At 36.8% G+C, this 24,824-nt stretch overlaps 1 protein-coding gene and 1 long non-coding RNA gene across 15 annotated transcripts in view; one reads left to right on the top strand and one right to left on the bottom strand.

The window, feature by feature from the left end:
• RUFY3 (RUN and FYVE domain containing 3) overlaps positions 1–24,824 on the bottom strand; it is a 72,208-nt gene that overhangs the window by 9,754 nt on the left and 37,630 nt on the right. For 9 of the 14 annotated variants that reach the window (XM_077848285.1, XM_077848287.1, XM_077848289.1 and 6 more), the window contains 11 exons: positions 20,040–20,213; positions 19,133–19,250; positions 18,198–18,299; positions 16,639–16,762; positions 14,725–14,786; positions 13,451–13,516; positions 11,766–11,835; positions 8,966–9,058; positions 7,367–7,450; positions 5,251–5,418; positions 3,888–3,985 (listed from right to left, as the gene is read on the bottom strand). In XM_077848285.1, coding sequence (XP_077704411.1) covers positions 3,888–3,985; positions 5,251–5,418; positions 7,367–7,450; positions 8,966–9,058; positions 11,766–11,835; positions 13,451–13,516; positions 14,725–14,786; positions 16,639–16,762; positions 18,198–18,299; positions 19,133–19,250; positions 20,040–20,213 — 1,159 coding nt within the window. Of the gene's footprint in view, positions 1–33; positions 2,297–3,883; positions 3,986–5,250; positions 5,419–7,366; positions 7,453–8,965; positions 9,059–11,765; positions 11,836–13,450; positions 13,517–14,724; positions 14,787–16,638; positions 16,763–18,197; positions 18,300–19,132; positions 19,251–20,039; positions 20,214–24,824 lie in introns of those variants that run through there. The other 5 variants (XM_077848296.1, XM_077848299.1, XM_077848300.1 and 2 more) reach the window with 3 other exon arrangements.
• On the top strand, positions 15,430–20,361 carry LOC144283761 (uncharacterized). Its single transcript, XR_013352336.1, has 3 exons — positions 15,430–15,637; positions 17,097–17,126; positions 19,984–20,361. It is a non-coding gene; the product is annotated as an uncharacterized LOC144283761 (long non-coding RNA).

Here is a 24,824-nt window from a genome sequence, read left to right as displayed (position 1 = left end):
GATGAAGGTGAACCAGGCAGAGGAAAAGTTGATTTTCCATTTTTTTTTTTATTCTAGTACTACAGTTTACAGCCATTAGATGATAAACAATAAAACATCACTTTTTAGAAAATCCATATCCAAAACCAACCTCAAGTACACAGTAATTAAAGTCAAATCCACTTTTTTGCTTGTGTTTATTTCCTAATAGGTTTGGTACCTTATATTTCTGCTTTACACACACAACTGGAACTTGCAAACGGGCAACTACCTTCTTACATGTGAAATTAGAACATTTTCCTGGTCCCTTCCCTATATCACAATTATATTAAATCACTGACATTATACATTAACCCTTACCTAGGCTTTGAGTTCTTCTAAAAGGAAAAGCCTCTGTCAGAGTTTGGCCATCTCTTTCCTTTTCCATTCCTACCAGGTGGTGTGTGACTAAGTGGACAAACAACTTCGCACCGGGTCTATATAAGAGTCCTGATCATATTCTCTGGAAAATTCTAATGAATATTTTCTTCTATATATCCCATAACTTTGCACCTCTAAAGAAGCATGTTCTAAAAGGTGAAACATCTGGGGCTCTATAGAATAGAACTGGAAAGCATGCTATCTGTAGTCTTTGAAATGCTTTAGTGTTTGAGCACTTTTCCCAAATGCTCATAGAAAAGGCAATTCATCACCACAAAAGGTTGATGAAGGTACGAACAGGTGCAAAATTATAACAACTAAAATAAGTTCAAGAGCACAGGTTATTCCATGAGGTTGGTCATATGCTCTTTGACTTGACTTTGGTTCAAGTCTGTAAGGATCTACAGAAGCACACATGAAATCTGTCTTACTCTCTTAATTCTGTTTTTTTTCCAAGAAGGTAAAGAGTTTCAAAAGCTAGAAGCAAAGGGGGGTTATCTTTGTTCCCACCTAAGCAGCTGAAATGCTGCAAATCATATCAAAGTGAGAAAATTTTTGTCAAAACTTTTTGAAGGAATGAAGGCTTATGTAAAGCTTGTTCCCCCAAATCAAAAGTCATTAAAAAAAATCCAAGTATTTATAGGATTATTTACAATGTAAAGCCTAGAAAGGGGTAGATCTGTGGTCACTTAGAAAAAGAAGCCCTGCTAATTACTGTGTATGGATATCTACTGGGAATTTTTATTTTTAGACTAAATAATAATAAAGAGTTTATCATGTATTTCCTACGCTGAAATGGTTCTCTAATAATTAGATGGTTAGTTTCCCGGAGATGTTAGCAAATCTCCCTTCGGAACAGAAAGTAATAGAAACTCTGGAGGAAATGTTTCTAGCAAGAAATGACAGTGGAAAACCATCACCCATGTCTATACCTTGTTGTCTTTACTCCAAAAGGAAAAGCAGGATAGATTTGAAAATTGTGTAGTGTTGTGCGGTTTGTTTGTTTTTTTATAGGAGATGAGTTTTTTTCATTAAAATTATTTTTTCTGAGCTACCTAAATAGGAAGTGGAATTGCAGGAAAATGGCAGAGGTAGAAGATGACAAATATTAGGAGGGTTTTCCAAGCTTCCACATTATTATGTTATCATAAGTTACCTAAATCACTAACTTTATCTCTATGTACTTTAAAGAAATGTAAGGATGCGGGTTTTCCCCCCAAAAGTCACTAAGGCAAAAAAGTTGCAAGCAATCTTAGTTACTGAGAACAGAACTGTAGTGAAATACTAAGTACTTATCCGTGGCTTGGGGGGTAAACCTACACAAGGAAAGTGGGAAGGGGCCATGGCCTAGGAGACAGAGCTACTTTAGAAGAGTTCAAGTCCATACGCTGTCACCTCCAGTTCACCACTCGCAGTGGCACAGCAGGCTCATTGGTACAGACAGCGCACCTAGAATCTGATATTGTCTGGGGCTGAGTTGCAAAGGCATCAATAATATATGCACACAGGGTCCAATCCCTAGGTGTTTTTTTTTTTTTTTTTTAATGGTGTGTTTATTTATTGGTCAACTCAGATGTAATTTCTCAAAGTTTATTTGGCAATTAATTAAGAACCTACACTAAATGTTCTAACTCTGGGGAGAAAATAAAGAAGAAAAAAACCCACGGCCTATATATCAATTTTTTTTTTTAAATCCAACAAATTCAGAGTCAATTTTTGGTGACATTTTATATAGAATCAGAACTTAAATGTAATAACTTTCAGATTTCTTTCTTTACAATTAAGTTGTACTTCAGACTTGAGAGGTGACCAACTGCAAAATGCCTAATGATGTTTTGGGATCAGTTTATTTGCTGCACTATTTAAGGTCTTTGCCTGTTTCACCAAATCCTTTTCACTAAATTAGTAAAATAAAAATAAAATGGAGTGAAAGGGTAATGAGAAAAATGAATAAACGGGAAAGACAAAAATAGCAAGAGATTAAGTCAGCTTAAAATTTGAAGTCAGTCATTATTTTAGTTCTGTCTACTTCAAATGCCAAGTCACAAAAACTACTGAAAAATGATTCTACACAACATTTCAGAAACACAATTTATGAACACCAAAATTAATTTGTTAAAATCATAAACATATAACTGCTTATGAGCAAGCACTTAGATAGACTGATTCCTTCTTACTTAAAGTTGGCCAAACCAGAAGTTTCAAACATATTTACTAATTTGGAATTAACTTGTGAGTTACCATTAATGTGCAGTGTCATTCAGGACCCTCCCTGGTCAAGACTTATCTGAATAAAAGACATCCATTCATCTGTTCATTCATGCATCTGCTAAGTGAACGCCTTGTATGTTCATGGCATTAAGATCCAACGAGGGAACTTAAAAACTCATTCACTAACCTTGAGGAACTCACACTCGCATCAGGAGATACATATGTAAAGGGCTATAACATGAGGCAGAAAGTGACGAGAAAGCAGGATGAACAGGTACAGATGGCTACAGGAATTCCAACCAGGACAATGGGGATATGATTGTTAGCTGAGCAGCAGCCACAGAGGAAGCTTTGGAGAGGTGGTGGCATTTGAGCCTGAGTGTAAAAAATGGATCTGAAGAATGAAGAAGTGGGGGGAGCAAGGGCCTTTCTAACTGGTGGAAATATCAGGGCAGGCAATGGAAGGGGAAAGTGCAAGCACGGGCAGTTTGGCTCAAACAAAAGAAGGGTCATCAGTGGGTGTTAAAGTGGCAACGCAGACTGTCAACACAGAATGACCGTAGGTGCCGGGGCTCCTTCAATCTTGAAATCTCAGCCATTTCTCTTGGCAGCTGAGTCACCAGGAAGAAAATGGTGGTTTCAGTCATATAGAGAAACAAAAGCAGCACAGAGAAGGAATGTGTTTCAGGCAGACTGAATTGTAGGTACCCATCGGGAAAAGCTGGTCAAAGTTGATGAAAACTCAAGACTGGTCTCCAGAGGGGGACAGAGCTGGAGACAGATCTAAGATTGTGGGCTGGGGTGACAGTGGACACGACAGAAGTGCTCAGGAGAAAGAAGAGAGACAAGGGAGAAGGGAAGGAGGAGAGAAAGGAGTTAAAGTATGAGAAGGGCCTTCAGGATCCTGGCATCATGGGCATGAGTGCATTCCAAGACTTTAGTAATGAAGAATAAAAAAACTGCAAACATATTTAAAAGTGCTTTCATCCTTGTATCTATATCCCTCCCTCAACATGACACTGAAATGGGATTATGTCAGAGTGTTATTTGTTCTGCTGTTCATAACAGCCTCTCAAGAGGCTGATGTTTCTTAAAATTATGTTTTCAGTGACATCTTAGAGAAACACAAAATTTAACTGGCTCTCTCTACCAGCATGTCTGGTGTTAAGTTGGGAGAATTTAATACACTTCGTTTGCCAAATGCATAAACACATTCTCTTCCCTCCTACCGTGTAGTGAAAGCCCAAAATGTTTCACTAAAGAAATAGCACTTTTACCTTTGTTCGAGTTGTTTGATGGTAGCAGCCATCTGATTAGTCTTCTCTTCCAAACGACTGTTTAATTCACTTTTCTGTTTTACTCCTAAGTCTGAACTCTGTTATGGAGAAGAAGTATGAGTGATGGACACAGAACATAAAATCCTGAAATAAATCACACATGCCTGTTGAACCTAATGGTAAGTGGGAAATTGAGAAATAGAAATGCTCACATATTTGTGTATCAGTTAATTCCCAAATGGAGAAAAAATAAAAAGCAACCTTCAAAACTAGTATTGCTATATGCAGCTTTGTCACAAAACTGAACATCAGAAGGCTCATCAATTTATATTTCAGTATAAGAACTAATGGAATATTGCTCAGCAAAACAAGTCAGTCAGAGAAAGACACATACCATATGATTTCACTTATGTGGAATTTAAGAAACAAAACAGATGAACATTGGAGAAGGGAAGGAGAAATAAAATAAGAGGAAAATGGAAGCAACCATTAAGAGATGGCAGACTCTAGGAAACAAGCTCAGGGTTGCTGGAGGGGAGGTGAATGGGGGATCAGATAACTGGGTGATGGGCTTTCAAGGGGGCACCTGATGGAATGAGCACTGGGTGTTATATGCAAGTGATGAATCACCAAAGTCTACCCCTGAAACTAATAATACAGTAGGTGTTAAAAACTGAATTTAAATAAAGAATGAAAAAAAAGCTAATGGAATACATAACTCAGTTGGCAGATTAGGCTAAAGTGTAGAAATGATCTTATAGGATAAAAAAGACCTCTTTTCCCACTAAAATTTGAAAAGTAGCCATAGCTTTCCAGAACAGCAACACAGAATCCTATGATGGTCTGACTTCTTCTTTTTTTTTTTTTTTTTTTTATCTTTTTTTGTTTGTTTTCCAGATTCTTTTTTTTTTTAATTTATTTTTTATTGGTGTTCAATTTACTAACATACAGAATAACCCCCAGTGCCCGTCACCCATTCACTCCCACCGCCCGCCCTCCTCCCCTTCTACCACCCCTAGTTCGTTTCCCAGAGTTAGGAGTCTTTACGTTCTGTCTCCCTTTCTGATATTTCCCACACATTTCTTCTCCCTTCCCTTATATTCCCTTTCACTATTATTTATATTCCCCAAATGAATGAGAACATATAATGTTTGTCCTTCTCCGACTGACTTACTTCACTCAGCTTCTCCGACTGACTTACTTCACTCAGCTGGTCTGACTTCTTAAGTGGTTTGTAGGCAGCTAGCCTCAAAATGAGATGTGACTTTTCCCTCTAGTATGTAAAGTGTGATTCTAGAGAACAAGAGGGGCAGAGGGAACCCTGGGAGTTTAGAGCTAGTGAGCCTATTCCTTATTCCCCTACCTGCAGTTTAAAGGCAAGTTCATGCTTGAGAGCCCTGAGATCATCCAGCTGCTGTCGCAGAGACACCAGGGCGTCCTGCTTCTCACAGACATCCTTCTCCAGCATCTTCATAGCCAATTCCATCTCCTGTCTCATGCTGATCTGGATCTCCAGTTCTTTTTCAACATCCTGCCCCCAAAAGTAAATAAATTGCTTATTCTCTTTCCTCAACTAAGTACAAACTATGAAATTCCACAGGAAAAGGTGTAAATTCCAAAACTCTCAGGACTGAATATTTTGGCAAAATAGGTACAAGCTATCATTCAATGCAAGGATATTAACAAGAATAGTAATTAGGATAATTATAAAAATATAAAAATATTTACTCAATAATTTACAAACCTGAAAAACTTAGTAGGCCAGAGATAGTCCTATTTAATATGTCTAAAATACACAAACATTTGAGGCACTTCATTACAGTAAGATAACCGGTGTCATGTCTTATTATAGAATGTATATAGAGTACTACAGTAGCCAGCATACAATGAAGCACTTGCAAGTCTCTTCAATTTGGATGTTGTTGACATATTCAAGAGCCCAAGGAACCCAAAAGATACTCTGGGTCCCCAGGGTAAACATCTCAGTAAGTGGGAATGATCGATATGGCTAACTGAATTTTTATATTAACTTAACATGAAACCACTTTTTGGTTCAACTATTTTTAATGCAACATTATTTGGATGATCAAAGATACAAAGATCTGAGGTTCTTCTGTATCCATGCTATGTCTAGGGCTTATCTAGGACCTACTTGCTTGGCTTCCTTCCCTTCTGAACAACCATGTACCTTATTGTGACAAAAGGCTGTGGAAAATTTTGTGTAAGATTTTTAAGTCCCATGTGTCACTTAATTGAGGTATTCCTCTGTGTACAGGTAGCATGATTAAATGATATTGCTTCTTAAAATGCAGACATGTATTATTTCTAGGATCTTATAGAAAGTATTTTGAGATCTAATCCATAAACACATAGGAGAAAGATGCTAATTATTTCAAGGACGTTAAAATTATATTGCCGCTTTCTCAGAACATCTGAAATTCTATTCTGGAGACTTAGTTGGTGATCATTTTGAGTATAAACTAAATCACCTTTATATTCAGGCTTCTCCCTGTTTTCAGAGACACTATTGGTTGTGGGAGATTCTTTTGTTTGTCATACCATCCAAATTGCAGGAGGAGTTAATTTACCAAACACCAGGGATGTATCAGAATACTAAAACTTGGATAAAATCTATCACAGGAATATTATTCATTATTATACATTTACACACACACTGCCCCCTCCAAAGAGACACATCACAATCTTTGCAGAGTAAGGACTGAAGTAGGAGTGAGGATCACAAAGTTTAAAAGAGTAGGTTCCATACACCTACACCTAATGTTCTTGTAACACAAACTATAAAAGAAAAAAAAAAATTAGCAAAATCCTGTTGGCTATTGAGAATACTCAGAAAATGGACTGGGAAAGCATTTTAGGGCATATGGGTTAAAAGGAGTGAGAAACATACACCTAAAACTAATGTAACACTGTGTCTGAACAATACTCAAAGAAAATTAACTAAAAAAAGAAAAAAGAAGAAGTCTTAGAAGCAACTAAAGTTATCATTGTAAGAGTTACAGAAGGCCTCTGTATGCACAACAATCTCTTTAGCAAATATTATGATATGGAAAAAAATCCATGCTAATAAGACTTAGCTAAGAGGGCTTCCTAGATGCCATTTTAGTTGAATCACATAATTAAAAACTTTCTACAGTTTTCCAATATGCAAAATCCACTATATTAATCAATAAGCTGCTAGCCTTTCCTATGGAAGAAGGTCCTTGATTAAGGATGTTTTATGCAAGTAATGTCCAGTAAAGGTAAAAATCAACCATATGAAAGTTTGTCTTTATGGCTAATTATATTCACAATAAATATACTCAAAATTTAAAAAAGGAAGAGTGAGAAACAGTTTCTTAGATCTAAAAAAATCTGCTGAACCACTACTAATTTTCCTGAGCCTGGTCTGTAAGATCAAACCTCTAAGTGGGCCTTTATGTTTAATGGGTTCCTGAACTACAGAACATAAGTGAAGTTACCAGTCGCAATTGTGTCTCCTCCTTTAAATGCTTTCTGGCTTCACTCAGTGCTTGCCCTTCTGAAGTTCTGTCCTGCTTAGGACCCTTAAAAAGAAAAATAAAATAGTACATATATTTAAGGATTTAAAAAAAATCTATACATAGCACTGCTGTTTACTACGGGAAAATGATTATATTTAATTAAACAGGTATAACAATGAATAAAGACAACAAAGAAACTGAAGCAGCTTAGTAAATAAAAAATTCTCAGCAGAATTGGGTTTCTTGCCATTTTGTTTAAAGCCCTAAGACAGGTTACCAAATCAAGGGGAAGAAGTCTTAAAAGTCATCTTCTAAAAACAAAGTAGCATTCACTGTAAAATAGAATTAGACCAAAGGTTCAAATAGTCTATTCCTTCTCCATAGATTTCACATTTGGAGTCGTCAGCCACCCAGAGAGATCACTGCTTGAAATAAGTAGGTCACCAGAAAATTCTTCTGAGCAGTCACAGTGGTTTTCACAAAGTCCACACATTAAACACATTACTCATAGAAAACTACTTTAGTCCCCACTCAGAGCCTCGCTTAGTCCCCACTCAGAGCCTCACTGCTTACTCTTTTTTATTCATTCATTCATTCATTCATTCAGAGAGAGAGAGAGAGAGAGAGGCGGAGACCCAGGCAGAGGGAGAAGCAGGCTCCATGCAGGGAGCCTGACGTGGGACTTGATCCTGGGTCTCCAGGATCACACCCCGGGCTGCAGGTGGCGCTAAACCGCTGAGCCACCGGGGCTGCCCTTGCTGCTTACTCTTTAGGAACAACTTTAATAACTATGGATAAATGTGGATTCCTAGGTCACAGAAGGTTAGAAGCATGCAGATAGAAAGGAGTGGGGAGACCCCAATACAAATAGCAGTGAGAAACAAGAGATGCCAGTGAGATCATTAAAGCAGAGATAAAGCACCCAGAGCAATCTGGAAACATTTAAGTATAGGTGCTAGAAGCTCTATCAATTGCAGCAGCGTCATCATAAGTTAGCATGGAATTGTCGATGTTGATAATTAGGATCTTCAGTCATCATAATGGGCTAATGATGTGTTAAATTATATACTCTACCTAAGGCTGCTTAAGACTGTGCAGTACATAAAAGGTTTGCAAAAAATCTGTGTAGACATATACAACAAGTTTGATACTTTAAGAGATTAAGTTATCTAGAAAACTCATTTACGTGAGTAAACTTCCACTGGTACCAGATAAACACTTCTTACAAAGCAGTAACATGGTCTGAAAACAGTGGTATATTTAATATAATAAATTGAATACTTAAATATAGTACAAATCATTAGTATATAACAGTAAGAAATTGAGTGAGACCAGTTCTTGAAATCTCTCAATAGACAGAGGTGGTGGGGAAGCCAAGGCACATCTGTAGGCAGGGCCTCAGGCCTGCATAACCTCCATCATTACCCGATTCTGCATGGAGTCTCAGTAAAAACAGTGTGCTTGGTAGGTGCAAGTGCTTGCTGCTTTCAAACAGTCCTCTAGAGTAGAGGCTCCCCTCCCCCTGCTCACACATTAACACACTCTCTGGGAATATTTTATAAATCCAGTAAGGTTAACCTTCCGATTGGATTCCAATATGTAGGAACTTTCCTCTTTAACTCGTTCCATTTCTTCTTGTAAGGTAATAATCCTGTTGTTTGCAACTGCAAGCTGTGGAAAAACAAATTTAAAAAATAATCTTTTATCTTTCTTTTTAAACAGAGGGTAAGATAATTCATGATCCGCTGGTAGGACATAATTTTCAGGCTTGAATATTCTTAGAAGGAGAGAAGGTTATCTTTAACCAAACCACATAAAAATATATCAGGAAATGTATTTTTCTTTTATTTTTATTTTTTAAAATTTTTTTTTTTATAAATTTTTTTTTAATTTATTTATGATAGTCACACAGAGAGAGAGAGAGAGAGAGGCAGAGACACAGGCAGAGGGAGAGGCAGGCTCCATGCACCGGGAGCCCGACGTGGGATTCGATCCCGGGTCTTCAGGATCACGCCCTGGGCCAAAGGCAGGCGCCAAACTGCTGCACCACCCAGGGATCCCCAGGAAATGTATTTTTAAACTAGGTATATAAAAATAAAAAATACCTCCATTGCTGCTTTTTGTGTAAACTCTTTTCAGCACCAAAATGTTAACTTAAAGATTGTTTACCTCAACAGTGTTCTCATGGGTAACTTCTATTTAGTTACAATACCTATTTCTAAAATGTTTAATAAAGAGGTCACCTCAGGCCTTGAAACTCATCTTACAAACCCTACGTAAGATTTTTGGTAGATGATTTTTAAAAGTGAAAAAATGGAACTCCAAAGTTCTCACTCTAAAAGATGCCATTAAGTACTGAAATTGAACAAAGTCATTTCAGCACCTAGAAAGGTAAGGTAATGTTATTAACAGTTTACTGTTCAGAGGGCACATTTATATCTGCATTCCACAGGATGGAAAAGTAAAATGGAAACATTTGTTCCTCTTCCGCACCTGCTAAACTTGATTCCCCACAGAGAAGATGGAAGAGCCTGAGTGAGCATAGGAAAGGCACTCAGTAGGCTCCTCTTGGCCAGGCTAGTCTCCCTTTACATGATCTCCTCACTAGCAGTGGGCACAGGTTCTGTTTGGTTCCTGTTCTAAGTGCGTAAGTGCAGAGGAGCCAGGGCTCATGCATGCTTCCCAAAGGCAGGTCTGGAAGCCCATATATACCTCTCTGCTCCATGGGCCTAACAAGACATAAAAAAAGTTAACTCTGGGCAAGTGGGCCTGCTTCCTAGATCCAGAGGTATCTTCAAAGAGGTTCTCCCAAGACCTTAACATCAGAGAGAGGATTAGGAAATTACGGCTGTACATCCAAGTGGGGCTTCTAATTCAGCTTTACCAATAATAAAGTGGATATTTATCTATCTTCATCTATTTAATTCTACTCATTTTATCACACCAGTTCAGAACTCAGGAGAGGAAAGGAGGGTTTTTGTTTTTTACCGGCCCTCTTAAATCCAAAATGGATGGAAATGGGAAAAGATAGATCTGATTTGCCTTATCTGTTCTTTATAAAGCCTATGCACAGGGCTTACCTGTCTCTAAAAATTCAAAGTTTAAAGGAAATAAATGTTACTGGCAAAATAAGTACATGAATGAATAAATTAATATTGCTAATAAAATAAATCTAGGTCAGGAGGAAAAGTCTTGTGACTGAGGGAATAAAATTAATGACTATATTTACTGGCTGCTTATGGTATATCAAGCATTGGCCTGAGTCTTTATGTATGATCATTTAATTCACACAAAATCTTACTATTATTTTATCATTCCCATTTTACAGAGAAGACCAAGAAATAGAGGCTTAAGTTATTGGCCAGGATTAGAAAGTTAGCAAGTGCCAGAGCTGGGTGGGACATGAACCCAAGGAGCCTCGCTCTAGAGACCATGCTTCACTGCTGGGCCATATTGCCTCAATAGAGTAACTCACAGCAGAATCACAGTACAAAATGTCTAATCAGATTATTTCAAAAGCTTTGTAGGGTGAAATTCTAAGGATCATTTCCATTAAGTTTTAATATAATTTAAGAATTTATATTGAAAAGTGAGGTCCACAGAGCTGAGTAATAAGGAAGGTGTTTTAAAGTTGTAACAATGGAAATGTTCTGAAGAAAACTCTAAACAGCATCCTCCTGACTACTGCTTGAATTTGGTTTTATATAAACCAAATTTATGCCATGGTATATAAGAGGATATACTGATATTTCCTAAATAAGAAATCAGTAAGATAGGTAAGATATAGTTAAGATAAAGTCTTTGCCACCTGGAAAATTTAAGATTTTTCATAGAAACCTCTAATGCGATTGAAGAAAAAAATTTGTAGTTTTGCCACTGACGAGTTAAAATATTTCTTTATTAATCAGAAGCAAAACATGAGGTTAATTTTTATTCTTACTTTGGGGGATTTTCCAAGGGTTTTCACATATATATTCTTCTGTGATCTTCAGAGTAACTATGAGGCTGAAAGGAGAAGTATAAACACCCTCTTCTGCCAGGAAGGGAACTGGGCCTCTTGGGAGGTCAAGTGAGTTATGTGCTCAGAAGCACATGACTTGTAAGCAGCATGACAGGCAAGCAGGGACTGCCGGCCTTCTGACCAGTACTAAGTTATCTACACTATCTCCTTGGGGTCAAGGAGAAAATAAGGCCCATGAGTGTGGGAGCTTGCTTATCTGGCACACATAAATCAACGCACACATAAATCTTTGTCTAGTTCTGGCACAAAAGCAGTCCTCAAATGTTTACTGAATGAACAAATGATGAGTATCAAGAGATATGCTTCCACTAATGCACATTATTAAGTTGTATGTCAAAGAATTTCCAAAACACTTACCTCCTCTGTCAGTTTAGTGTTGGATTTTTCTAATGCGTCCACTTTTGCCTGAAGATTGTTTACCGTAGCACTATCAAGAGAAGAAAAAACACGATGATTTCTCTTGAAAAAATAGAACATCCTGTACTTCCCAGGTAAACATCCATCACAGGTATTATCCATCATCAAATGTCCACAATTCATGATGGACTTGCAGGCTCTGAGACAGTTCACAGTAGCTGCGGATCCTACCTATTTTACTCTTGGTACTAAAGTCTATATTTAATAAACACTTGTTGGATAAAATAAAAGAGCTGATGCACTGCACAGTCAACTTTAAAGACTACTTATTTAATAACAAGCTATCTGAAGAAGTGCTTGCCATACACTAAAAACTTTTCTGAATTATTTTATTTGCATTATTTCATTTATTCTTTTCAACAACCCTATGTGTTGAAAAGAATAAATGAGGCCCTGAGCCAAAGGCAGACATTCAACTACTGAGCCCAGGAATCACAATTATTTGAAATTTTTGATGAAAATTTAATGTTTTATTTTCTTATAATCAAGAACTTGAAAAGGGGTGAAAGTAAGTAATGAATCGAGATTAAGGCAATAGGACCCGAAGACCAGGTCATGAAAGTCAACACAAGACTCCAAGAAAGTCCACAGAATGCTTATTATAAATTTAAGGCTTAAAGTTTCTTTCTCTTTTGTTTTTCTCAAGTATTCTTCTACTGAACCGCTATTCACTTTTAGGAATAATATTTTAAAAATTCTAAATACAGAAAGAAAGCACATCTCCTTGAAGAAGTTTCAGAAAATACAGGTAAGTAAAAGGAAGTAATACAAAACACCCAAACACAGATAAAGAAACTAAGACATGAAAATAGTAACTGTCATGTTTCTAGTTCACTAGCAAATGTAAGTGTACTTTTACTTGACTAACATCCCCATAATTCACTGTAGTCATTATTAGTTCTTTGTCTCCAAAGAAAATATACTTAAATTATTCTTGGATTTTCTAGCTGAAACCAAGACTACTCAAAATTTATACTGCTACCAGTATACTCATATTATAGTTCTTACTTAAATTATCTTTATAAGAGAATTATAAACAAAATAAGAGTTACTGGATATATAAATTTTTCTGAATTATTCAACAGTCTTTAGCATAACAAGAACATCAATGTACTTGAGAATACCGATAGACTATTTCATGTTCTGGACAGTTCTGAAAAATACTTAGTATTTGGTAAATTAATGGTAGTGATGGTGAAGAAAGGGTAAGTTAATATTATCAATTCAATGTATAAATGAAAAATGCAAGGGACCAACATGATACAATTCATCTAAAGGTACTAAGGCAATGAGTGGTTTGCCCAAGATCAGTCTTAAAATATGAACCAAGAGGGCTGCCACTTTCAACTGTGTATGTCACATGTTTAAGAATTCTTAACTGAATATACCTATTTAATCACTAGCTATTAATTACATACTAATCTTATACTGCCTTTCACTAAAAGTGCCCAAATTGTTAAATGACATTTATTGAGTGCCTAGCTCAGTGCCTGGCAGGCAGGAATTCTATGTATTTTTGTTGAGTATCGACTGCCTGAATTTAATCCTCATGCATGGCTCATGAGTTTATTCTTCCTTTCCTGCACAACAAAATCCCCAGTAAAGTAAAAGTATTTATTCTTTACTTTAGATGTCTGTTGAGTTCTTCTACATAGTTCTTCTGATCCAGAATTGCAGTAATCTGGCCATCTCTGGGGTGGAAGGCAGAGTTGGGGGGGTTAAAATAGAAATAAAATAATAAGATTAGAAGTCCCAAGAGCTCCCCTTCCTCAATCTTTTTATATAATAAAGGAAAATTGTGCCACAGATACACTGAACCAGAAGACAGACCTGATATATAATGCCCCCAATAAGAAAGACACATTTAAAAAATGAAACAAAAAATTCCCCATATTAATAAAGCCTTTGTTATAGCTTGCATACCTTAGTAACTTAGGTTAAGGGTGTAACATTATAATCTATCAGAGGCATTTAAAAAATAAAAATTTTCTTGTCACAAATGAGACACTTTTTAGTTTTGCCATTACTACTTATAACAATTTTCCATTTATCATGGGAATTGAATTAAACTGATTTTGGTATAATAACATTTGTTCCCAGATGTTATTTATTTGCTTTTCCATGCTTATTTTATTTCAAAGTGAATGGTATAAAAAACTTTCATAAAGATCAAGTGTTTATTATTACATGAGAAAATAAGAGTGGAAACAGGAGGTTCACTTCTGGAACCAACTAATTTATAACAGGCAAGTTAAAGAACCAGACTTTTCAAATAAAGTAAGATCAAGGCCACACACCTCTACTGCTACACTTAAAGAACAAATGACATAGTATTGGCTCAATGTCCAAAGTTAAGAACTTCAGATTAATTGTGCTTTGAACTGCTAAATTTACAAAGAGTATCAGGTACATTCTGATGTCTAATGTCTAAGGACTGTATGGACATTTTAACAACTTTTTTGAAATAACTTTAGATTTACAAGAGTTGAAACACTAGTACAGAGCTCCCACAGACTCTTCACTCCATTACCCTTAATGTCAACATTTTACATAAGTCCACAGTACATGTTTAATATTTCAAATTTTAAGAAAACTGAAAATGCAATCCTCCTGGATTAAGAGGACCATGTTTTCAAACACTACTTCAAAAGATGGAACACCGAATTCCTTTATAAACCCTTTCATTTTGTAAGCCCTTAAACTTCACAGTAGGAAAATCACTTAACTAAAACCTCTTTTAGGGCTTAACAGGCACAACTGTCAGATCTTTTTGGCAAGACTATTAAAACTATGTTATCATAAATTCTTTCAGCAATTCTGTTAAAGCACTACTGTTATAAACTTTAAATGCTATCAAAGAAAATTAAAGAAAAAAACAACTTAATTTTCCCATACATACCCTTCACTACCTTTACTGCTGTTCCCATCCTTGAGATACATTGAAAAATCTATAACTCCAACCTACAGAGAGAATTTTCAGAATTTAATGTAAATCAGATACTTTTTCCAAGGCATAATACAATGTCTCTTTCTGGGCACTCAAAACAATAATAAAGTCATGGCAGTTATTTGAAATTTATTTTTATTATTCTTATTTTTAATCAATCAATTAATTAATTAAGTTAGTTTTCAGGTTTATTTATTTATTTATGATAGACATAGAAAGAGAGAGAGAGAGGCAGAGACACCGGAGGAGGGAGAAGCAGGCTCCATGCTGGGAGCCCGACGTGGGACTTGATCCCGGGACTCCAGGATTGCGCCCTGGGCCAAAGGCAGGCGCTAAACCGCTGAGCCACCCAGGGATCCCCCTTTTTTTATTATTTTTAATTAAAAAAAAAAAGATTTTACTTATTTATTCATGAGAGACACAGAGAGGCAGAGACAGAGGCATAGGGAGAAGCAGGCTCCCCACTGGGAGGCTGATGCAGGACTCAATCCAGAACTCCAGAATCAGGCCCTGAGCCAACGGCAGACATTCAACTACTGAGCCCAGGAATCACAATTATTTGAAATTTTTGATGAAAATTTAATGTTTTATTTTCTTATAATCAAGAACTTGAAAAGGGGTGAAAGTAAGTAATGAATCGAGATTAAGGCAATAGGACCCAAAGACCAGGTCATGAAAGTCAACACAAGACTCCAAGAAAGTCCACAGAATGCTTATTATAAATTTAAGGCTTAAAGTTTCTTTCTCTTTTGTTTTTCTCAAGTATTCTTCTACTGAACCGCTATTCACTTTTAGGAATAATATTTTAAAAATTCTAAATACAGAAAGAAAGCACATCTCCTTGAAGAAGTTTCAGAAAATACAGGTAAGTAAAAGGAAGTAATACAAAACACCCATTGTCCCAACACTCAGACAGGTCCACTGTAACATTTTGTAATTATTCTTCCAAACTTTCACTGATGTACTATATCTAAATTTTTCAGGACTGCTATATTATTATCATCATTCAGCTTATTTCTTTTTTAAAATCCAGGTTAAAATATCATACTTCCTTTTCCATTTTCTCAGAGAAAAAGTAACAGAAATTTGCTGTAGTATTTCAAAGAGAAGGGGTGAGAAAGAGAGTGAAAATGACTTTACCTATTGAGCAATTAATATGTGCCAGGCTCTGTACCAGGTACATCACATGTACTTTTTTATTCCACACCATAATTCTATGAAATAGAGATACTCTTTTTTTTTTTCTGTCCCTGTAGTATAGCTAAGAAGTGTGAAGCATCAAAAAACTAATGACAAAATTAATTCAGCAAGAAAATAAAGAAGGAGAATCTGAACCTAAAGAGTGGCTTCAGTCTGTATTTTTTTTAAAAGATTTTATTTATTCATGAGAGACACACAGAGAGAGGCAGAGACACAGGCAGAGGGAGAACCAGGCTCCCCGCAAGGAGCCTGATGCAGGGACTCGATCTCAGGACCCTGGGATCACGCCCTGAGCCAAAGGCAGAGACACTCAGCCACTGAGCCTCCCAGGCGTCCCTTCAGTCTGTATTTGTAACTACCATGCTTGTATATATATTTTAGCTTGTGTGTGTGGGCGGGGGGTTGGGGGGAAGGTATTTTAGCCTGTACAAAATATTTTAAACAGGGACCACGTCAAGACAATAATTCTGTAAAACTTTCATAATACATAAGTGAGTCAACTTCGAAGGAAAAACCAGTTGTTTACATTTACATCAAAAGTTTTAAAAATCCTACTAGTGACTCACAGAATTTCCCTTAATTTGGTTGGTATAATCTGATCAATCCAAATTCTGAGATAGCAGAACTCAGAGTTACACACTTGGTAACTGAGCATCTTTTGCATACCTGAGAGTCCAAGTCTTCTCCTTTCATACAAAAATTGGCATCAATGACATTCAGACCCACCAAGAGACCAGCAATTATGGCTCCTTCTTCTTCCATCATGAGGGCATTGGGTTCATAGAATTCACTGTAAGAGAAATCCATGGAATACCAATAATAAAACCTCAAGAATCCAATGATGTAATCTTGAGACAAGCAGAAAATTCTGGCCTCATAGTTAAATATGGATACTATGATAACAGTAAAAAAGTTGAAAAAAAAAAAAAAGTATGGGCTTGGATAGTTTGTTTTAGATAACAGGTACATGACTAGACTCTAGCTTTCCAGCTGAAAGAAAAGTGATCAGAATGAGATTTTCACTGAAATGATTACCTATGCTTTCCCCATATATTTGTATTTAAGATGCAAGGCATAATTTTTCGATCTTTAATGGGTCTTTAAAAAATTATTTTGTTTTTCAGAATTTGCCTCAGAGATCTGCTTAGTTATAGGTAAGTGTGTCCTGATACCACACTGTTATTTTAATTTGCAATTACATGATAGCTAGTGAACTTGTATGTTTACATATAAAAGACTTATTTATTTATTTGAGAGAGACAGGGTGTGTGCATGCAGGTGGAGAGAGGGGCAGAGGGAAAAGGAGAGAAATCCTCAAGCAGACTCCCTGCTGAGCACGGAACCTGAGGCAGGGCTTCATCCCCTGACCCTGAGACCACCACCTGAGCTGAAACCAACGGTCTGACACTTAATCAACTGAGCCACCAGGCGCTCCTATATCAATTTTTAAAGTAAAACACCCAATGTGGGGCTGAACTCATGACTGGGAGATCAAGAGTTGCATGCTCTGCTGACTGAACCAGCCAGCTACCCCCCTTTTCATGTTTACTAGCCATTTTGATTTTCTCTTGTGAAATGCCTGTTCAAATCTTTTATCTACTCTTACATTTACTCATCTGTCTTTTTCTTACTGGCCTGAAGAAGTTCTTCACATACCCTGAATATGCATTTGTTGAATATTACAAATATCTCCTTTCACTCCCTGGGTTGCCTTTTAATCTTGTGTCTTTTGATGAATGAAGTTCTTCATTTTAATGTAGACCAATGTATCCATTTTTTTCCTTTAAAGGTAGAACTTTTTATGTCTTGTTCAAGAAATTTTTGTCTACCTCATATTTTCTTCTAAAAGTTTTACTGTTTTCTTTTTCCCATTTGTATCTATAATCCATCTGGAAATTTGTGTATGCTATTTTAAAATTTAATGTTATATGTCAACTTCCTGTCTTACTGAGTGTAAGTACATGCTAAGGTGTCAAAAGCCTTTCTTGTTTTTTGGGGGGGATAACATTTTGGCCTGTCCCGTATATATGCCACAGTGACAGACTGAACATATGTAACAAACATCTATTCTTGATGAGGTGTGGGAGAAGATATTAGTTGAACTACATGAAATTGCCATGAACCAACTGTTTTTGATCTGTAGCAATTTCAAATTTATATACGATTCAACCTTGTACAATAGGAACATAGCAAGAAAAGAACAAAGTTTAACAAGATGTTCATACCTGAGAAGTTCCTTCTTATTGATCAAAGCTTTCATATATTCTGAGAGTTTCTTTTGCATCAATGCCAAACGAAGCCAGGCTCTTCCTCTGCCTACTGGTGTCCTACAGAAACACAGGAACCAAAGAACTAAAAGTAGCAGAGATAGGGGCCATCGTGGCACAGATTCACTTTCTCTTGCTCATAGTGCCCAGTATAACATGCACAGGGAGGTGCTCCTTACAACCTCCTTCATGACATTCCCATGCGAGGAACTCTGGGGGCTGGCTGGGATGAGGGCGCTAGTGGGACTGGTGGTGTGTTAGCAATTCGCCTTCTGAAGAATTGATTATTGACTGAGACTGCAGTTTGATGGCAAAACCCCTGGGACACCCAACTGAAATGTTCTGGCACATGAACACTGGTTAATCCTATAAACTTAGGGTGGATCATGTAAGCACCCAAATACTAGTAATGTGGACACAGGCCATTGAGGGCTCCATCAAAGTTAGAGCAGTCTACTTTGGGAGGAGGGTTACTACTCTTTTTTGAGTTCTGAGTCCCCGCGTCAGTTCCTGAGGTTCACTTGACAACTGTTTTAATCTTGACTCTCAAACAGCATTGAACACATTCTTTTTCTTAGTCATGTCTAGCATTCTCTCTCCTTAGATCGAATTTCTTGACATTCTGATCCCACAAGTGAAAAAAATAAGACAATGTTTCGTCTCTTAACATGAATACGAACCTCTTTTAAATTCATAATAATTATCTCTCACAGGCATTAATTCTCTTAATATTTTATATAAGCAGTTCTCTGGCAACAGCGCCTGTTCATAAATAAGAGTATGCTTTTTGGATTGCTAGAAAATAAATTATTATGGTCATTGTTATCTTTTGTCTTCAAGGAGATAGTTAATATTAAGAATATTTCCCTAAGAGAATTCAACCCTAAACTTACTTAAGTCCTGGAAGATCTTTAACACTTGCTGTTATCTCGGCAGCTTCTGGAACGAGCTTTTCTACCAATTCTAGAGGCCCCCAGAAGGATTTATTTTGTCCAAGAAAAGTTTTCTTTGCTAAGGTGATAAAAACAGAATAGTGTTTTAATATTCTTTACAGCATAAACATTCCCTCAACACACCAACACATACATACACTTCTCTCTCAGATGTTCAATCCTTTTTTTCAGGGAACTAGTCCTGGGTTATCAGAAGCTCTAAAACTATTCATGCATTCAGAACACACAATACTTTGTGACAATCAAAAAATCTCCCACTTCCCGAGACTGTTCTTCCTCTTTCAGGAAGAATTTATAACAAGCCCTATGATATAATAAAACATCCTAAGAATATAGTACTTAAAGCTACGTGGCATTAGTGAAGAAAATGGTCCAATGGAACAGAATATGTAATCCAGAAGCAGGCTCTTATATACTGAGGAGGGAGAAGGGAAGGAAGCAATAAGACCAGGTCTGGCCCTGAAAAGCTTACGGTTAAATGGAAGAACACAAAAGCAAGAATCAGGGAATCTGAGTTCTAGCACTTGTTCTACCCATTCACTGTGTGACCTTGGACAAGTTACCTCCCATTCCACACCTGTTTCCACCTGCCAAACAGAAAGGCCATATTGGACTAGTGATGTCTGTTCCAGCTCTAGCATTTAGTGATCTGTTTTGTAAGCCCTGAATGTCCTTTAATTCAACCATACCCCTGTCCCCATATAGGGTGCATTCCAATAGATTAGTATTATTCAAGTCTCTTATTCTTGGGCTCCATAATGAACGGTTTTTTTTTTTTTTTTTTTTTTGAGCATGTATTGCCAGAATACAGCTGTGTGCACATTTGCAATCTGGGGCCATGGCTCACCCTTCAAGCCGTGTTTCAGGCAGTGCTCCATCACCACGAAGAACTGCTGGAGAGGTGCGTAGTCTGAGTCCAGAGTTCTCCCCAGGTTTAGAGCAGATTCAATCAAGCCCTTGATACTCAGCTTGGCCATATTCATTAGGTTCATGCGTTCGTTAGCCATGAGATAATTAGGATCTATAGCCAAAGAGGGAGAGGATGGACCATGGTTACTGGAAACAGCACATTTAAAAATTCAGCATGTCACTGTGTTGACATTAGCATCGAAAGCACAAAAGCAATGCTGTGTGGGACTGTTGGTCTCTTGGCAGCAATGAAGACGGTGGTGCCAAAGTATACTCTTAGGTTTTATATTCTCTGCCAGGTACTCGCTGTTAAAAAAAAAAAAAAAAAAAAAAAAAAGATGCCAGTTTCCCTTAGGAATATTCTTGATGCAAGTGAGATTACTTATTTTTATCAAATTTCAAGCCTTGAGTACAGTCTTAATATTCTCACCACCACCTCTGCTACCACCTTAACTTGAGTGTCCATCATAAGCTCACTATTGTCCAACCTTCACACTAGTCTCTGAAATTCCACCCTGGCCCTGACACTCATTCTCTACAGGGTGTGAAGTGCTCTAAAAATTAAAGCCAATGTAGAAAAAAAAAAAAAAAAAAAAGTACTTAAACTTTGTTCCAAATATACTATTTACATTATTAGCATTACTATTTATGTTAATTACACTATTTAAACTAAGCATTATTAAATAAACTAAAAATAATTAGCATTAGCTTCCAAATTTTTAAGACTTAGCGTACAGTGTGACAAATTATTTGAGAAGAGGGACTAAGTACCACACAGAACTCAGAACAACCCAGGCTCTCACTACCTTCACCTATTGGTGCCTACCCTGTGCCAGGTACTGTGGGCTGCTTCTGACAGGTACGGTTTCAATCCCTCCTTACAGCAGGTGGCAAGACAGTTAGTGATAGTGTCAACTTAGGAATGCAGCTTAAGAGTGTAAAGCTGGTCCCCTGAGCACAGCCAGTAAGAGATAACAAAGCTAGAGTCTAAACCCTGACTCTCTGACTCCAAAACCCATGTTCTTGACCACTATAATCCACTTGCAAATGAACCCATAACTCCAGTTGAATATTTATCCTTCCCTCTTGTTGGTCGTTCTTTTTTTTAAGATTTTATTTATTTTTTCATGAGACACACACACACACACACACACACACACACACACACACAGAGGCAGAGACACAGGCAGAGGGAGAAGCAGGCTCCATGCAGGGAGCCCGATGCGGGACTCGATCCCGGGTCTCCAGGATCACGCCCTTAGCCAATGGCAGACGCTAAACCGCTGAGCCACCCAGGGATCCCCTTGTTGGTCGTTCTTTTACATGACTATCTTATTTAATTCTTGTGACTCTATCATTAAGTATTGTCCCTTCTTTTAGGGTGGTAAAGAAAGCCCATAAGAGTTTACAGCCCAAGGCCAACCAGTTCATAACTGGCAGAATTACACCTAGACCTGACACGAGAGCTAATGCATCCTCCCAAACATCAAATATATTATATTCTTTAAAAACTAGAAAAGGCCTAGAGATCTATGAACTATTTTAACTCTTCTTAGGTTGACAAAAAATACTAAAAAACCCATGCTCCACAAAACAAAAAAGCTACAACATAAAACAGATTATTTTATTCAAAATGTCCCTAATTTTCTTCATACAATTGTTTTCATTTGTATCTGCTTTCACAATTAAATAAGGGCAATCAAATGCCAAATTCTAAGCTAATCTTCTTCATTAAATTTAAGGACTTGTAGATTTATAATTCCAACTTATAAATCTGGGTTTGTTCTCTGAGGTAATACTTTGAGAGAAATATTTTATTATAAAGTCAGAATTGGTATATATTGTCATTAATTCTTTCTTGCACAACATCTGTTTTAAGGCCATCTTCAAGTGACTCTTTGCTCAGGGCAGGTCAACTTGTCAAGATCAGAATAATCTCACAAGGGGACACTGAAATACACACAGAACTACTCCCTAAAAAACCACCATGAGAAACAACCTAATTAGACATTAGTCTCAAACTTTGTTACTGGCATTTATGTGCACTCCAGTGTTTCTAAGACTTGTTTATTTGAGAGAGAGAGAGAGAGAGAGAGAGAGAAAGTATGAGCGGGGGGGGGGGGGGGAGAATCTTAAGCAGACTCCACTCTGAGTGCAGACCTTGAGGGGACTTGATCTCACGACCTGAGCCAAACTCAAGAGTAAGCCGCTTAACGGACTGAGTACCTAGGCGCCCTGCACTCCAGTGGTTCTAACCTTCCATAATCACTGGAAGAAAGGAATGGGGTACAGCTGTGTGGGTATACATGGATGTCTGTGAAGAGCAACTAGATTCTCTATTTAACACCTCCAACAGGCGGCAAGAAAATTTTGTAAGAGAGCTGGATTTGAGACTTTTGCCAAAAGTGGTGATGGATTTATCCTCCTACACTGCGTCATCTCATTCTTCTTATAATCATTAACAAAATGTTCAAGACACCTGTTTGGGGTCTGAGGTGAATAAAATAAACAAATAGGAGCTAATACCAAGGGAAACTGAAGTCTTAATACCTTGTACTTTATTAGTATGCTGCTATACCCCGTTGGAATGAATCTACACCAAACACAACCCACTCATTCTTTAGAAAATATTGCTCTCAACTTTGGTACTACTGACATTTTGGGCCAGATAACTATTTTTTGTGGGGGCTGCTCTGTGTATTAAGTCTAGCAGCAACCCAGGCTTTTACCCACTAGGTGTCAGTAGTAGCACCCTCTAGTTCTGACCAGCAAAAATGGCTCTAGATCTTGCCACGTGCCTGTCCCTTGGGAGACAAAATTGGGCTCCCCCTCCATTGAGAACTACTTCTCTAAACAAATAAAAGACAAAAATCAGGGCAATTTGACAATTAGGCATAAAAGTTTAAAAGAATTTACTGCTCATTATTATTTAATGCAAAAAATAAAATTATTATTTAATGTTTATTATTAACATCATTTTTGTGTTGAAGAGTAGATAAGAGTATGGGCATTGCAAATAACTTTAATTACATTTTCTGGTTAGTGCTAATGTAAACTAATGAAAATAGTTTTTATTACGAATAATTACTTAAAATTATTTTTTTCCATTTTGTAATGTTGGCTACTAGTAATGATCACTAAATCATTAACTTAATTTGTCATAGCAATAAAAAATATTCAATCAGTTTACTTGTTTTAAATTGTACTCAAATATAAAATGATTTTGCAGAACAAACATATGCTGTTAAAAAGGGCTGTAGTGACACAATGAGAGCATGGAAGTCCTGAGGGGTAGGTTCTTGTTCTGGTTTTTGATATGTGTGTTAGTTATGTGAAACTGCTGATTGTGTGAAAATTCATTGCGCTGAATAGCTGAATATTTAAAATGTGATCTTTCTGTATATTTTAACTATAAAAGGTTTCTTTTTAAGGTTTTGATAAATTGTATAGGCCAGAAAACTATTTTTAAAATGCATGACTTTCCCAGTGTCATTAGTCATATTTTTTATGAGAAAAATATCCAAAATTAAAATGTTTAACGATGCTAACACTTAACACTATTATTCCAAAACTGAACTTTTGTTCATTCATTATTTATTTTCAATAAATACTGAACATCTACTGTGTATTAGATACTCTATTTAATGCTGGGATTCCAGAGATAGAAGACCTAGTTCTTGACATCAAAGTGCTTACTATTTATCAAACTTGGGTTAGGCAGATGTCTGGAGAACAAAACTGGGGAGCTTACAGAGAAAACTTGAAATTTCACAATAAACATTATCATCTTTGACAAAGATCAATTTTATTCCAGGACAAAAAAAAAAAAATTATTCCAGGACAAATAAAACTAAAATATTTTTATATTAGGTCAACTATACCCTTTCTATGGAATCAAATGTACATTTTATATAATTTTTGAAGGCTAAGATACTAGATGTGATATTAATATAAAATTTCAGGCAGGCTATATGTAAGTCCAATACAATTTCCTATGCCACTGGATCTGGAAAGGTTTGAGAAGCAGTGCAAATGTACTACAATAAAAACACTAACAAAAGTATACACAAAATATTACAGGAATATGCACAGAAGAAAGGTACCTGACCTGGTCCCCTTTTCCTTTCATGCGTAAAGGGCAGGTAATGTAGACATAAGTTCTCAGAGGAGAAGGCTTTTTTTTTTTTTTTTTTTAGGCTTATAAGAGATGTTTATTCAATCTGTAGCATTTTGAGGAAATTAAGAAATATCCATTAACATGGCTATTACTTGACATTGTCCTGAGGGTGGTAGAGGAATGCAATTAAAGAAGATAAAGAAATTACAAACATATAACCTGTGAAAGAGTAGATCAAATATTACTGCTCTCACATGATCTGATTTTATATCCAGAAAATCAAACAAAATCTGTACAAAAATATACGAATTCACAGAGGTAGCAGAGTTCAAAATTAATATACAGAAATCATCAGGAGGGATGTCTGGGTAGCTCAGTCGGTTAAGTGGCCAACTCTTGATTTTGGCTCTAGTCATGATCTCAGGATTGAGCCCAACCTTGGGGCTCTGTGCTCTGGGAGGAATCAGCTTGAGGATCCTCTCTCCCTTTGCTCCATCCCCTGCTCATGTGCATTCTCTCTAAAATAAATAAATCTTAAAAAAAAAAAAGTCATCATTATGTGCCATATATTTCAGTACCAGAGAATAAGACTTTTGAATTCAGTCT

This window comes from Canis aureus, chromosome 14, assembly GCF_053574225.1.
Source record: "Canis aureus isolate CA01 chromosome 14, VMU_Caureus_v.1.0, whole genome shotgun sequence".
Classification (NCBI taxonomy): domain Eukaryota; kingdom Metazoa; phylum Chordata; class Mammalia; order Carnivora; family Canidae; genus Canis; species Canis aureus.
This window is presented reverse-complemented; position numbering and strand designations above follow the sequence as displayed.